Source organism: Cryptomeria japonica, chromosome 2, assembly GCF_030272615.1.
Source record: "Cryptomeria japonica chromosome 2, Sugi_1.0, whole genome shotgun sequence".
Lineage (NCBI taxonomy): Eukaryota > Viridiplantae > Streptophyta > Pinopsida > Cupressales > Cupressaceae > Cryptomeria > Cryptomeria japonica.
In genome coordinates, this window is record NC_081406.1 from 298,150,399 (window position 1) to 298,167,603 (window position 17,205).

General features: G+C 34.1%; 1 protein-coding gene across 2 annotated transcripts in view; it reads left to right on the plus strand.

The window, feature by feature from the left end:
* The first annotated feature begins 10,064 nt into the window (after positions 1–10,064).
* LOC131044396 (AUGMIN subunit 7) overlaps positions 10,065–17,205 on the plus strand; it is an 82,763-nt gene continuing 75,622 nt past the window's right edge. The window contains exons 1-3 of one of the 2 annotated variants that reach the window (XM_057977717.2): positions 10,065–10,305; positions 10,815–10,900; positions 13,101–13,162. In XM_057977717.2, coding sequence (XP_057833700.1) covers positions 10,172–10,305; positions 10,815–10,900; positions 13,101–13,162 — 282 coding nt within the window. In that variant the 5' untranslated portion in view covers positions 10,065–10,171. Of the gene's footprint in view, positions 10,306–10,675; positions 10,701–10,814; positions 10,901–13,100; positions 13,163–17,205 lie in introns of those variants that run through there. The other variant, XM_057977718.2, reaches the window with a different exon arrangement.

Below are 17,205 nucleotides of genomic sequence, written 5' to 3' on the forward strand. Positions count from 1 at the left end.
TCTCAGATGCATTTGAAGACATTTTCAGCCCAGATCTTTGCGTTAAGCCAAAAAACCTCTGAGAAGCTGCTTATTAGAGAATGAAAGCTAGTTCGGGTAGGCTCGCTTTTCAGCTTTGGCACTCTGGTCTTCCACAATATATGGTTCCTTTGGTTCCTCATTGCCCTGATTTCATTAGCAAGTGTGTTGAAAGGTTTACCCTATAACCTCCGACAATTGAATGAGAAAAACTAAAGGTTTTGATAATTGTTGAAGCCATCAGAGATATGTTGTGTATTCCCCATATTGACAACCATACAATGATTTTTAAGAAAAAGAGCTTAGAGGGTTATTGGAGGGACAAAGATACCGTTGTTAGCTTCTGCAACGATTTGATGAATAGGAGCAAGGAGAACACCGAGCTTCTGTGGTTCCCGATAGCTTATGGTGCATTTCATCAGCAAGATGTCAAAGATGCTGCATCCATGCTAGCATACATTTTCGATCTAGTCAATGACCAAAACATTTACCCATTTCGAATGGGTTTCCTGTTCGAATTCCTCAAGAAGAGAGAGGTTTTCCGTTTTGACTTTGCAGATGTTTTAGTGCGGGAGATGGTACAACAACTGTCGAATTTCAAAAGCCATCGTAGGTTCGGGTACAACTCTTTTCTTGTCCATATGTTTTTGCACCAGAATCCTGAATTCTTTAAAGAAAACATGGAGCTCTCAATGTGTGATAATAGAAATAAGAAGAATTCGGTAACTGTGTGGACTCACTTGTTGAATGCCACTTATGATGCTTATGCATTTTTGGATGCCTTTTTGGCTCCGACAATGCAAGATTTGAGTAGAAAGGATACAAATTTGATCACACGCTTTTCGGATTTGCAGATTGCCTAGATGACATCCAACTTTCTCCCATGTGATTGGTATCTAGGATCATATTTTTCTTTTTTCAGGACTCATGGGTTCACAGAGGGACCTTTTCTCCTCCCGGAATCCGTCTCGGATCACACTTTGGCTCTAGAAATGTTTAGGCAGCTGGTCATTATTGAACAACGTATATGGTCAGGAAGCATGGGGTTGGCATTTTTAAGGATGACTCAATTATAGGACCTATTGTTGTTGTCAAAAGACGTGAAGCCAAAGGTGTACTCACCTCAAAGTTGGTCCAACTAGGCCTGGTGGTTATTGATGACAAATGGAGTTATGACCCAAATAGATGTCTAGCCAAAAGGAAGAACCCAATAGTACATTTCTCATGCGGCCCTGCTTGGGATTCTTGGAGAAACCCATATAAAGATGAGCCAACGATATATGTGAACCTGCACACCATCCCAAAGGAAGAGAGACCGCCCTAGTTGGCCTTCTACACTGTGAAGGAGAGGTATGATCCTGCTAAGAAGTTCCCACTCCACTTATCCAAAAATATGGTGGAAGAACACTTGCTCGAAGATAAGAAAAATGCCTTTTGGAGATATAGACAAGAAATCAAAGAGGTCAAATTGGGATTGGGGAACCTTCACAACAATGAAGAATTCAAGCTAGAATGCCAGAAGTATAATGAAGATGAAGATGATGATTATAATCCTCCTCCTAGTGCCATCGATGAGGGGGCTTTTGCAGTAGCGGTTGAGCAACCTGGGGAGAAAGGAAAGCAAATCAAGATTGTTTCCCTAAGCACCATAACTGACACTACCTTCTACTCTATAAAGAATCATGTCAGCAGGCCTAGGACTCAGACCTCAAGGAAATGGTCAATTCCATCACAAGACAGAGTGAAAATCCTGGAAGAAGCCTCGACCTCTCAGAAGAAGCAGAAAAGCATCCCTAGCAATCTGAAGGCTTTGTAGACCCAGATGCCTGTATCGACACAAACCTCGATTGCTCCAACAACTGCTCCAGTGTAGGTATTTTTTTATGCCCCTCTTCTCTCTTCTCAATCTATGGTTTTTTGTGTCGGTATTTCCCTCTATCAATCAAATTTCCACGCTAGGTAATCCTGTAATAGTCGCATCTTCTGTGCTATCTATGCAAACCCAATCAATTGCAGCCCTTGTGAGCACATCCACATCTCCCTCACCTAGCATTAGCGTTTTTGACAGCTCAACTAGCATGACCCTTTCTTTTTAAACCCCAAGCCAGCCAACCAATACGTCTTTTTCCTCACGCGTCCTCGGGTTTGCAGGTTTTTCACCTGCCATGTCATCCAGTATTAGGTCATTGTTCTCCTCGCGTGTTGGTGTTTTCCTTGGAATTCCCCCCTTTTCCCCAACTACTCTCTCCTTGATAGCTCCTGCCCAATTGCAAGCTAGCATGACTCCTATTCCTTTCGCCCCACCCCCAAGAGCTCCTTTTGCAGGACAAATGATCTATGTACCTTCAAAATTCCATCAGTATGCAGATCAAGGAAAGCTCGTCCATACTCAGAGATCACAGAAAATGAAGGCTAAAGATTCGCAGAAGCCTGTTGAGCCTTGCATTCAAACTATTTTCATGGAAGATCATCAAAATCTAGTGTTCGCGGCTATTACACCAAACATTGTCAAGCTAGCAAATCAAATGCAACCTGAAGACTACTCTATGCATGCCATTAGCATTGATTTGAGAAGAGCCTGACCATAGGACACAGTGTAAATCATGGAGGAATCCAACAAGGTAGTATCCTTGGACTATTTGAAATGTTCTCGTTGCCTGCAGAAAGTCACGATTGAGCTGGGAAGAGTAAAAGCTACAAATGAACAATTGATGAAAGAACGAAAAAACTAAAGAATTGGAGACAACGTGCCTACAGTCTGTAATACTTCAAGAAAAGACTGAGAGAGATATACTTCAAAAGGCATTGAAGGAGTCCTAGGGCTTGTTGTGCGCAGAGCAAAAGGCCAAGCAAGTAAATTTTGATCAACTACTTGATAAAACACGTGAATCATCGCGCATCCAATCTGCCTCCTCTGATATGGCCCAAATTCAAACTCAGTTGCAAGAAGCCATTGCAGAAAAGGAGAAGGAGCATCAGGAATTGGTCAACATTCAAAGCCTTCTGGCGGAAGAGAAAGCAACAAAAGATAAGGTGTTGCAAGATTTCTAGGCCTTGCAAACTCAGTCCGCCCAAGAGCTTCGTGAATCTCAAGCGGCCATTGCAAGTCAACAGGAAGAGGGTAAGCGACTACAAGATGAAGTTCGATATAAGAAAACTAGGATAATAACATTGCAACACCAGGTAGGAAAGAAAGCATGAGACTTGAAAGAAATGCATGAGTGGTTAAGTCCAAGGAAGTGGAAGTAGAGCTCCTCTCAAAGCCATCAGCCCCTCAACCCGCTCCTCCTACAGAATTTGGTTGTCTAACGTGGGAGTTTCATAATGTGTATTGGGAAAATATAAAGCAGTCCGCTCTTCTCCTAGAACCAACCCTACATTTCTTGACAATCTCTCAAAGTTTGCATGCCAAGGTTGACCCTTTCATTAAACGCACCATACAGTTTTTGGCTCCTAAAGTCTCCAAGTCTCAAAGTTTAATTGATTGAATTTATGTCGCTGCTCCTCAGAAGTTAATTGCAACAAGAATCACAAATATTGAGGGGACAATTCAAAAAACTAATCACTTTATCAATTGTGGCAGAAATGCCAAACGAACTGCTTCAAGTCTATTGACTCTTAAAGATTCCATCAGCCTTGTCATAGAGTGCCTTGAAGACTTTGTCAAGCTCGGCCTACCTTCCCCTTTTCTTCTAGACGGTGCAATCACGGGAACTGAACAACTATCAGTTTTAATAGTACAAAAGCAACAAGATCAATCATCCCTCCAAGCATTGAGTGATCCCCCTAAAGCCAATGAATTTGTGGTCTTGTTTCTTCCTTTGGCTAAACTCCTTGCTGCTCTCGAATCAACTTATAATGAACCAGAAATAGTTCCTTTCAAGGATATCAGTGAGCTAGATCAAAGTTTTCATGCTTTCAAGGCTCAATCTATCCCTTTTGAGGAATATTGGTCTCCCCTTCAACGACTTTTTGATTGGCTCTTCAAGCCGGAGGCAAAAGCTTGGTTGGCGAACCAGAGATTTTTGGGGTGTAATCCTTCAATTGTTTTGAGCTTGGTCTTCCATTCATATACATATTTTATCCTTATTTGATGATATTCACTCTTGAGATAAATCTTGAAAAACTAGGGCAAACCTCTCAAGTAGTTGTAAGGTCATCCATGCATAATAGTAGAAACTTGTACTTGATGGTAATCTTGTTTATTATATGGGAGTTAATACATGACCTCTACTCCTTGTCCCCCTTAGATGCAAGTATTACAAGAATTGCACAAAGGCACATACTTTTGTATACTAGACCTCATCCTACCATTTCATCAACCTATTTTTTCAATTTGTACTCATAACAAGATTCATTTTGTGTGACACCTTGTTGGAAAACTAGAACTTGGAATTATATCCATGCAAAAGGGATTGTTGTGCAAACTTATTTTATTGACAACAACCTCACCTTCTCTTTTGTGCACTCTCTTCTTCTACCTTTGTGGGAAGTATTTAATCTTCTTATCATCCTTCATGATGGTGAAGGTAGATTTGGGTCCATCATGCATTGCTCAACGAACATACTATTATGGTCTTCTAAGTAACAAATGGTAAGTGTCTTTCATAATCACATTACACCATACCTTGGATGTGTATCCTCTAATATAAAATCTAATTAGACACCACTCTACCATGATAAGATATTGTACCTCTTACAACTAAGAGACCTTTTATGGCACTTGGTTTGGAGGAGGCTCTTTTGGAACCATTATTCCTTATCTTCATGTGTATAATTTGCTAAAAAAATGTGCATCACTAGGTTCTCCCTAGCTTTTGTGTTTGCACTTTTTGCTTCACTTCTTGCCTCATCTTTTTCTTGTGTGATGTGTGATTGCTTCTTTGTGTACCCTTGTCTTCACATAATTTCTGGGTACACAAATGCTCAATGACTTGATCACATTTTAATCAAGTATTTTTTAAGCCTTCATTATAGCCTCATTTTTTTTTCTCCCACTTCGATTAGAGGTCTACTTTCTCTTCAATATTTGTGCAACATCACTTAAATTTGTGATGTCCTTGTGCACATACGTATACTTTACCTTGCTTGGTTTTTCCTTTTCATCCATACTTTTACTTCATACACTTTGTTGTTTACGAGACACCTTCACTATGGGCATGAGATGTAAGCCTCCTCTATAGAATTAGATGTCAACAAATAAATCTTATCTTGGATCGAGACATACAAATTGTTCACATATCTAGACACTTTCTTAGTGTTCTCTTCTATATGATCAACATCGATGCATAGTTTGCAATACATGCAATATATCATGATCATATCTCTTTGGTGAAGATTTAGGAGTTCTTTTAACAAATTCATCACATAATTGGTTGGCATAAACTTCCCCTCAAGTTTAATCACTATGTGATCTCATAGTGTGATCTAGTTTTTATTATTTTACATGTGTCTCTTTTGGACAAAGTTCACCACAAGGTAACATACTCTTTTAACTTCATTGTGACATATTTGACTCTCTCTAGGTCCTTAGTTTCTTCAAAATTGAAATAGTACTCTAACTTAATGATCTAGTCCAATAAAGCTTTTGGATTCGAGCTTCTCGAGTAGCTTGGAAGATGAAACCTTAGTTTGATTTTTACCTCTACTAAGATGATTATAAACCATCCTTTTCATTGATGTCCTCCTCAATATCAAGATCTATGACATCATTTCTTATACCATAGCTATCTCTTTTATCTTCATTTATGTCTTTAGCCACAATATTTCCTCTTTGCTATGTGGTCTCGATGACTTCATGTCATGCTTGAATGGATCTCAAAATACTAAGCTAAATCTATGTCATGGGTTGCTTGGTTTTTTTTTGCACCTCCTCCAACTTTGTGAGCCATCTTATTTAGTTCACTTACAATGTAATGACACTTTACACAAATGTTGAGATTTAGAAACTCTTGTGAGCTCATCTATATGACTTAGAATGCTTGATTTGATAATGACTAGGGCAATAGTCAAATGTGGGTCAAATGAACAATAACTAAATGGGCACGTCGAGCATTGTTGATTGTCATGCTTACAAAACTATATTGTGGTCCCACTACCAATACAAACTTATATTATGTATCCACTAAATTGACAATAATTTTATGATTAATCAACCATATGTGATTTGCTTGTAGCCATACCTAGTAGCAACATAATCAATAGCTCCTTTGTAGTAATATAATAAAGGAGGGTATCCATGAGGATGTAGAGGGGGATACTATAGAGGATATAGATGCAATGCATTAAGGTGGCAAAAGCGGGTCTAACCAAATGAAGCAGTGACAATTAGCTATAGGTTTGGAAAGTAAAGGCACATTGTAAGGAATTATAAAAAGGAAATGTGAAAATAATGTGATTTTTGCAAAGAATGGAACAAGTTGTTTAGTTGATTCATGATAGCATAGATAAGGTCATTGTTTTGTTTCCTCTTGATGAAGCTAATCACTTGAGAATACAATGTGAGATTTGGAAGAATTGGGGTCATGCTATGAAGCACATATTACAAAATCTCTAGATGACTTACATTTTCTAAAAATGTGATTGAGTTTGAGTCAAACCCCACATTAGAAATAACAAATAATCTTGAAATATGACCTTTTTTTATGAAGCCATTTTAAACATATTTATACATACCTATCTTACGAGAATACTTTATATTTATTTGTTATTTATGTTATATTTACCTATAATTTATATACAAGAATGCTTTATATTTATTATCTGTTGAGAGTTTTATACATACCTATCTTACAAGAATACTTTATATTTATTATTTGTTATTTATGTTATATTTACCTAAAATTTATATACAAGAATGCTTTATATTTATCATTTGTTATTTATGTTCTGTTTAACTATAATTTATATATGTTTACATTTATAAATTCTTCATTTAACAATCATTTATATGTAATCTTTTCTAATATACAAAAACAAGTGACACATAGTGGCGAGTACTTGCCTTATAATATTGATATAAGAATAATTGCAAGTATAAATTGTAAAAATTAATATAAAAATATAAGAAAATTAGCATTAATCATAACTAAATAAACCTAGTTAATTATTATAGAATTGATTTAATATTATGATATAACATTGATATAATATGATAATTATTAACATTAATATTTAAAAATTGAAAAATAATAATTTAGCATTAACAATAAAATAAATAAATCTAATTAATTATTCATTAATTTAATATTTAATAACTAAGAATATATCTCAATAATAAATAACAAATATAATTATATAATAAATTTATTAACATATAATATATATTATATAAATAACAAATATGTCAATTTCAATTAATTATTAACAAATTAATATATTGATGGAATTATCAATTATAATTACCTAATATTAATAAGAAATATTTTTTAATATAAATAGATTTTTAGTTGAATAATTATTACAATATTTCCATGTTTTTGATTAAGGAAAAACAGGTTTTAAGGGACCCGAAACCCTATACAAGACAGGTTTTGGAAGGACTTGCAACCCGAATCGAAAGATAAACTTGAAAGTCCACACAAAGAAACATAACACAAATGAGACTCAACACAACCAAACCAAAGATGGGGTACAACACAAGAAGGACCCCCAACACAAACCAGCGGGCTGCAAAAGACCAACAGCCCCAACCCAACCAGGACGGATCAAGAATTTGACCTACCCTTATGGGATCGAAGGGTCATATAAAAAGAGGACTAGGATGATTTAGATTTTTTACTTTTAATAGTAATCCATCCCTCCTCAACCCTAGCAACACCTTTTTCCAAGAGGATGGGTCCAGAATAGAGGACCTCCCATCACTAGGAGGAACATAGCTAGCATTCGGAGAGGTAGGGACAACAGAAATCGAAGAATCAGACAAAGATCCAACATCAATCTGGGAAGAGGGAAGGTCATCCACCAAAGAAGAAGATCCAACATTCTTCAAACGATCATTTGGGATGCCACCGCAAGCATCCACACACTCCTGAGGCAAAGCTACACCAGAAACAGAGGCAGCAGCCAGAGGCTCGACCTGAGGAACCTGCGCAACCACTTGGGAGAAGCTTTTCTTTTTAACAAAATAATGTTCAGAGGAGGCACCTTTCCACCAAGAAGCAGATCTTTTTTTCTTTTTATCTGTTTCACACCGTGCAGCAACATGTCCAGTCTAGAAGCACTTTCGACATCTAAAGAGGATACCCTCAAAGTCGAGCGGGTGGACCCAAGATCCCAAGGAAGATTCAATTTCTATCTCAGCTAGAAGCCCTTTGGAAACATCAATGTTAACCAAAATCCGAGCATAAGTAGAATGATAAATTTGGTAAGAGTCCTTATCAATCATTAGGAATTCGCCTAAAGCCTCCCCCACTTCCTCTAGCAAAGAGTGTCCATAGATGAAGGGGAAGGTTAGGGAGCCTAACCCAGATAGGAATCTCATTAAATGAATCAGTAGATGGGTTAAAACCCAAGAATCAGGGTTTAACCATCAAAACAAAAACCAGGGTTTAACCATCAAAACAAATTTGTCCTCCCAGCTGAAAGGATTTGTATATAAACTTTTCGATCTATCCTCTGCATATTCAAATTTAGCAATGAAAAAACCCTTGGCTGAAGGAAAAATGTTAACTGAACCCTTTAAAATCGGTTCCCAGCTTTGGGAAATCCAAGTGTGCAATTGAGGAAGGCTTGGCCAAAAGCCCCGAAACCTGCAAATCAGACCATGAGATTCAAACACAGAGGAGTTGTGGATGATCTCCTATATCAGCAGACACAATATTTCCATGTTAGTATTTATAGAGAATAATGAAAAAGAGTTGAAAATTTATAATTTATAATTAATTTTATTTATATAATTTGAATTGTCATAAATATAGAGATAAAAAAAAAATTATATTATTTTAAGAAATTTGTGTTGAAAAATTAATTATCGCACTATATCAAATATATATATATATATATTTTAATTTCATAATAATTAATATGTAATGTAGATTATAATTTAATTAACATATTATTTTAATATTTATAACAATTAATAATATTTTTTTAAATAAATATAATTATTATTTAACAATATAATGTAAATATTGATATTAATCTTATGATGATATTATAATAATAATTAAAAAATTATTTACCAAAATGGGTTTGAAATAGTTTTATTTGCAAGTACTAGAAGATTGGAACTGCGGGTCTTTATAAAATAGAGGATGGTATTTTAATAAAAAAATAAAAAAATATAGACACTCTTAGTTATGGGTATATTAAAAAATCAAATAAAATTTATAATTAAAAAACTTAAACAACAATAAACCTTAATAAAATATTAGTGGCAACATAAAAAACGAAAGTGTCCACGAAATTAGCTAAACAAGTAAAACAATATTGTCCAATGGTTGATAAGAAAAATAATTTTTCTAATTTGTAAACTTAAAAAATATGCATGTAGACTTTAAGAAAAGTAACAAAGTTTAAAAAAATAAAAAAATAGTAGTTTACAATTGATCTAATTAATTTTTTTTAATAACCATTTAAGCATAGAAAAAATAAATTCATTACAATAGTATTGCCTAACGACAAGTACTAATGAGAACTAAAAACATAGAAGAAGTCAAAATGTGAAATACCTTAATTTCTATACTTATTGCTTGGCATATTGTTAGATTAATGGACTAAATTTTTAAATTATTTATGTTCTATCTAACTATAATTTATATATGTTTACATTTAAAATTTTTTTATTTAACAATCATTTATATGTAATCTTTTTTAATATACAAAAATAAGAACTCAAAACATAAAAGAAATGAAAATGTGAAATTCCTATACTTGGTGCTTGGCATATTATTAGATTAATTGGCTAACTTTTTAAAATGATCTTATATCCATTGCATAATATGCTTCTTTCTTTTAGTTCTTTCTAATTATAGAATAGATAAAAAGGAGTTTATTATATATAGCGTGTGGGTATAGTAGGTGGCGTTTTCTATGTAAGGTATGGGGTGGGTATATATATGGATATATACATTTTATATATAATAGACAGAGAGAGAGAGAGTTTTTTGAGTAAAATTTGAGTTTGTAACTGTTTTTTTTGGCAAAGTGGAATATGGCTACAAAACAAATGGAGGAAATACAGCACAAATTGGCAACCTTGAACTATCCAAGGGCAAATGCACCTGCACAATCTCTTCTTTTTGCAGGCATGGAGCGATATGCCTTGCTGGAATGGTTGTTTTTCAGGTTAGTTGCATTCCCATGTCTTTATTTGTATTTTGCTAGGTTAATCATATTTTTATAATAGACTCATGTTGCATTTCCATAAGCGTGGAAGTGCATATGCGAATACAAAGATATTGTGTACTTAATTTGGTTTTGCTTTTGTTAGCTAGGGGCAGACTTCTAACCGAAGAATAATAGCAGTTTCTATGGTCTGCAAATTTATGGTGCTCAGATCGCGGCCTACTCTGCTCTTTTGTTAGTGTAATAGTTGAGATTTGGATATGTTCACAAATTGTCTGTTTTTAAATGGAATTTTCGAAGCCACCTATAGTGGAGCTACTTTGTATCTCTTTTTAATGGATTCTGAATTCCTTATATACCCAGTACTGGAAATTGTCCCTGGTTTTTGTGCATGGGTAAATACATTTTATCTGCATTGCAGGAACTTTTCTATCTGCATCTTATACTACACCTGATAACTTTTGCAGTTACACGTAAAAGTATATTTAGCCTTTTTGTTGTTGTTGCAGGCTTCTAGGGGAGAAGTCACCATTCACCCAACAAAATTTGCAAGGTGATGGTATGGAGCGTGATGAAGAGTCAGCTCGGATCCAATGTATAAGTTCTTTCTTTTAAAGTAAATACGAAGATAAAATTAATTATTAATTTAATATTAATTATGGTTACATCTCAGAAAGACAAGGAAAATTGTATGTCTGAAGTTTCTTGGAAAACTATATTATCATTTGAGCCGAATCTGAGATCTCTTATGTAAAAAATAATTCATTTTCTGAAGTCTTTCAGAGACATCCATCAGTAGAAAGTAACAGATATAAAGTAGTTTTCATAGTCACAGATATGGATCCTTATGTCTCATGACAGTACCTGAAAGCATAATTTGACTCTATTTCTTATTCATAAACATTTTCATAGCATGGAAATTTTCTCATGAATTTCTACCTTGCAAATCTTAGCTCAACATTTCCTGTATCTGCAACCTTAAGGTGTCATCCTTTCCCGTATCTACCATAATATGATTTAGTGGTCACCGTGCCGTTCATAAGAAACAACTGTACTTGCAAGGTCGTATGGAACATGATTAAAATGCAGCTTGGATCAATTCTCTTTTTTTAAAATGAACATGGAGATTTAATTAATAAGTATCAATTATGGTTACATTTTATAAAGACAAGGAAAAGTGTATGCCCGAAGCTTCTTTGAAAACCATGTTATTTTTGAGCTGAATCTGAGATCTTTTAAAGTTTTATGTAAAAATGGATCATCTTCTGAAGTCTTTCATAGACGCCGCCAGTATAAAGGAATAGTCATAAATTAGTTTGTTAATCATGTATATGGATTCTTATTTGTCTTATTTCAGTTGTGGGAAGCATAATTTGGTGCTATCTTGTACGCATAAGCATTTTTATACCATGAAAATTCTGTCATGAATTTCTTCCTCGCAAATCTAAGTTCAATGTTTCCTTTATCTACTAGTCCCAATGTGGTCATCCTTTCCCCTTTTGCCAATAATATGATTTAGTGGTTATTGTGCTATTTGTAAGAAACAATTCCTTTTGCAAGGTGATGGTATGACTATGGACCATGGAGCGTGATGAAGAGACAGCTCAGTTCCAATGTAGAAATTCTCTCTTTTCAAATAAACATGGAGAATTCATTATTTAGTATCAGTTATAGTTACATCGCAATGAGACAAGAAAGACTGTTTACCTGAAGCTTCTCTGCAACCTCTATAACATTTGGGTTGTCTCAGATATTTTTTGTCAAAAAATGAATCTTTCTTTGAAGTCTTTCAAAGACACTCATCAGTAGAAAGGAACAGACATAAAGCAATTTGCATAGTCTCATGCCATTAGTTGAAAGCTTAATTTGGTCCTATGTTTTATGCATAAATATTTTCATAGCATGGAAATTCTCTCATGAATTTTTAGTATTTATCTTGCAAATCTAAGCTCAATTGTTCCTGTATGTGCAAATTCTAAGGTGCTCCTCGTCTTTCATTTCTCCCATAATATAATTTAGTGACCACTGTGCTGTTCATAAGATATAATTCTACTTAGAATTTCAAGAATCTAAATTTGGTTTATGGATACAGTTTACCACGACAACTTTATTTTACCTGTCTGTGAATTTTTTGTTAACACATCAACATAGAGGCTTTTGGTGGGTAAATTAAAATGAGTAGAATCACTTAGAAACAAATCCTATATATACCTGGGGCTTTGTTGCTCAACTTGTGTGTTAATGAATCTATGATCATTTTGTGGTTGAGAAGTCAATATCGTCAAATGCATTGTCAATCTCTTAAACATTTTGCCAAAAGATTGATTGTATATGACAGTCAGCATCTTTTAGTTCCATTTCACTAGCATGAATAAAGTTATTTGATATAGTCTACACATTGATGCTTTCATTTACCAAAGGAATATTGACCAGTGCTTTTTTTCCTAATTATATGCATTGGAAATCCTTCCACTTACTACTCTGGAGTGTGATCACCAATGTCTCTCTCAGAGTCCTACATTTCTCTTTCTGCAACCTATGGCTTAAACTGATGCCTGGAACAAAATAGTTATCATATCCAAAATTTATAGTATTGCCTTTGTTAATGATCAACTGTTGAGTCCTTGTCACCTACCTCAATCCCATGGAGCAGATATTTGATATGCTTTTCTTTTGTGCCTTCAGAAATGTGTTTTAGTTCAAGGATGATGAGGTTGGATGACACAACAGTAGAGACACTGAAACTAATATATTTTTTTTGTTAGATTCATGTATGCACTTGTTTTCTGATACAGATTTGGCAGAAATTGCAAGATTCCTGGGCATTACGCCGACTGTTGACACAGAAACCATTCAGGTGGGTCAGCTATTTCTTCTAGCAAAGTTCATGGTTGATCAGAGATCTAATATGTATATCTATTTTGAGTATTATAAAATCATCTTAATGTTCTCCTTGTTTTGAGATTTTTCTATGTTTGACATTATTTCCAGTATGGGGATGGCAGGGGCCAGTGGGATGTGTTTTGTGGATGGTAGTTCAGCAGGCCATTTTTTGGGACAGTAGTATATTTTTACATTTCTCAAATATTACATGTTCATAAAGATGCAAATTATCAGGCCGCAAAAGCACTTAGTATATTCATAGCAAATAATTTAAGAAGATGAAAGAATTTATACTTAGTAACTACAGTGGCCCTTGATTTTAGCAGAAGTAATAAAACTAAAAGCATTGAACATTGATGTACCCAATCTGTTAACCTGTGAAACTGAAGAATACTACCCAACAATCCAAATTTTCCTCTTGATGAACGTAGAATCACCATGTTTCTGAGTATAGAACACAATGAGAATAAGAGTGTATATTCCCAATGGCACATTGTTTGGAGACCATTAAAACATATCAAGAAAATTGTTGTGTCCAACTTCCCCGAAGTGCCTTTGAGACTACTTATAGATTTTTTTATAAAATCATCATATTTAGAATCAAGTAGGGTGTGCTTTAAATTTCATGCATTCAGGTCAGGAGTTTCACAAATTCAAGAGTGACTAGTCAAAGACGCAAAACTATGAATTAATCCTCTCCTCTTCTCTCCTTCCTCTCTAAGTTGACAGCTGCAAGTGCAAAAATGATTTCAATAATTGTGAGTGGCAATGCAAATGTGTGAGTCAGTTACATATAGGGTGTGTTTAGGGTTTCATAAGGAGTGCGAGAGGACTTCTGGGCCCTCACGTTCTCTCTTTTTTTTGTGTTTTATTGAAAAACTGACTTTTTTTACTTGAAGAAAAAAGTGAACTCATCTCTGATTTCCAAAGAACAGGGGGTGAGTAGGGGATGTATATGTAAGCTTTACAAAAATGGACATAATGGTTTGCTTTGAGACTTGAGCCAAACTTTTGTTATTCTATTGGTGTACTATTGGCATGTAAAATTTTCTGCATAAGAAGTATGAAATCCGTTGATGTTTTTAGGATGATCTGTAAGAAAACCTGACTTTTCTTTTGGTGCACTGCTGTCCTTGTATTTTTTGGGAGGTTGCTACATCTTGGCTCATTTTTTTAGATTATATAGATTTATGCCTTGGGTTGATGTTGTCTGTACACAAATCCTTTGAGTGTGTTTCTTTGTATTTCAAAGTCGACATATTTCCGTCCTTGTTCATTATCATTGGTTTGTGCCAATTGGTCTTATTTATTGAATGCTTGAAAATGAAGAATGCATTGGTCAGTGAAAGTAAACATGAAAATATAGCTCTATGTATGTAATCTAGTAGTTAATTATGATAAGTTAATTCTTCTAAACATTTGGGTTGATATCTATAAATCGAGACAAAGTACTTTTGGAAATAGAATATTATCTACGATAAAGTAGAAAGAAATAGCTTAAATGGTGTACATTACATTTAATTACCAAAAGTATTTCTCCGTGTTTGGTTAATTCCCACAATTTGGACCTTATTGATCAAAGTTCAAACATTAGACAACATAAATGATACTTCTAAAGTAAACCTCCATCATTCATTCTTGTCTCCTAAGTCTTATATAATTGAATTCTGTCCCTCTCTAATATCCGAGACAACAATACTTTATACATTGAAAATTTGAAAGCTTAAAGCAAAGTGGGAAGTGATGAATTCTCTCGTATGAACAATTGAAGCAAAACTTGAACCTGGTGACTATGTTGCATTGTAGTTTAGATGTTCAAACTATGCCATACTACAACTCTAGTGGTAAAAGGACTAAATCAAACCTAACTGTGAGAATTTAACAGTTTTTTTTTCAATGGTAAGTTCCTCTTTGGAATCTCCTTTGATGTAGATGCGATGACCAAGGGGTATCTCTTCCATCAAATTCACTAAGGACATAAACCTGGTCTCATCTGTTCATGTATGCCACACCCAAAATTAGGTGTGGTAGTTTACTTGATTTAACAGTCAACATTCAACATTTGCATATTTGAAGATGTAACATCTCTCTTGGGGATTTGAACCATTGGGCTTTACTAGGAAAGTTTTGATTCCTTACCACTTCAGCTCATCCCATTTGACTAGAACTTGGCAACTTTTAACCCTCTGAATATGCAAGTAATATTAAATATTATATAGAAAGTAATATTAGTTATGTTAAAAGAAAAACAATCCCTTTATGGTGTTCCTCAAATAGGGTCTCATACACTAAATTGGTATCTTTCTTAGCAGTGACCTTAAAAACTACATTTTCCTTTACACCTTTATCATATTTATTGTATAACTATAGGACCTGTTCAATTATCACAAATTTTCATTCTATAAAATATTTTATTTGTTCAAATACCAAATGAAAGGCATTTTGATTTCTTTGTTGAAGTTATACACTTTTTTTAGAATAAACTGAATGAGGAAGTGTTAAGAGGAACATTTAGAACCCTTGGTAACCTGCTTATGTCTTAACTTGTATATGTCTACTTTGTGTTTGACTTGTGGGTGATTATATAAATCCTCCCAATGGAAAGCATCATTCTTTAAAATTAAAAATATTATATTCACTCAAATACCAAATGAAAGGCATTTCTCACTTGAAGTTATACACTTGATTTGCAATAAATTGAATAAGGAAGTGTTTAGAAGAATACTTAGAAGCCTTAATAAACCTGAAGTGAAAGGCATGCTTAGCATTTATTTTTTATCGATCTCCTTGTGCCTTAATTTGTATATATCTACTTTGTGCTTGACTTGCAAGTGATTATATGATTATGAATCCTCATCCACAAGTTATTGGTTTTGATCAGATGTCTCAGGATTATTTCAGAATATTGTTAATTATGAGAAAAATTCTAGTAATACTAATATTAAATAATCTCTTAAGATTTTTTTTCTAGTTGTGTTCACTTTTTTCCACAAGGAAATTCTCATCTAGTTTGTGATTTTATCCAATACTTAAAAAGTATTAGTTAAATAATATCCATGTAATGTCTCTTTTTGCGATATTCCTGATTTTTGCCTCAAAACAATAGTATTTAATCAAAATAATAACAGCTTTGTCAAAGATTAATAATTTGTCATAATATTCAGATCAATAAATCATAGCACAACTCTCAAAATCAATCGTATTGTGAATTCTTTGGAAATACAAACAATCTGCTGAATTAGAGGTTTTCATCCTTAACTTGCCAAGAGCATGAAAGTGTTTTGTCCTTCCAACTCTTAGTCCACCTTGGAGGGTTTTCGTCCTCCTTGGCCAAGATTTGATTTTTTGTCCAAACTTGATAAGAGCAATAAAGGTTTTCATCGGATTTTGTCCTTCCTATTTGCAAGACACTTCCTCAAATTCAAAACTGATTGCTTGATGTATATGTTAGATTATTGCTGATTGATATTTCTTGATAGATTGACAGGTCAATATTTGAATGATGCTTGAGTGATTTTATGGATGATTGGTGCTTGAATTAATTTTCTTGGATAATTGATGCTTCAGTGATGGATGGCTTCCCTTTATATTCATTTCTTGAAGGAGTCACCACACGTCACAAGGAATGAGTCACCACCCTTCATTGCTGCCTTTTGAGAATAATCACTTATTTCCAAATTGATTGATTGGTTCCTTCATTGATTTCTTATCTGCTTGCTTCCTTTTTATCCTTTCTTCAAGAAATGATTTCACTGTTATACCTTTAATCCTTTAATAGTCATAACTCTTTATTTCATGCCTTTTGACCATTCATCAAACTTGATCAAATTTTAATTTTATATTTTATAATTATATTATGTTTTAGTATATTAATTTATTATTAAATCCCATTTCAAAAAAGGGATATTATAATCCAAGAGTGTAGAATTTAAAAAGTATCATGAAGAACAGATGTTCAAAGTAAATATATGATGGCATTGAGAGGATATTATTCATAGTTATTCTTGGCATCATTAT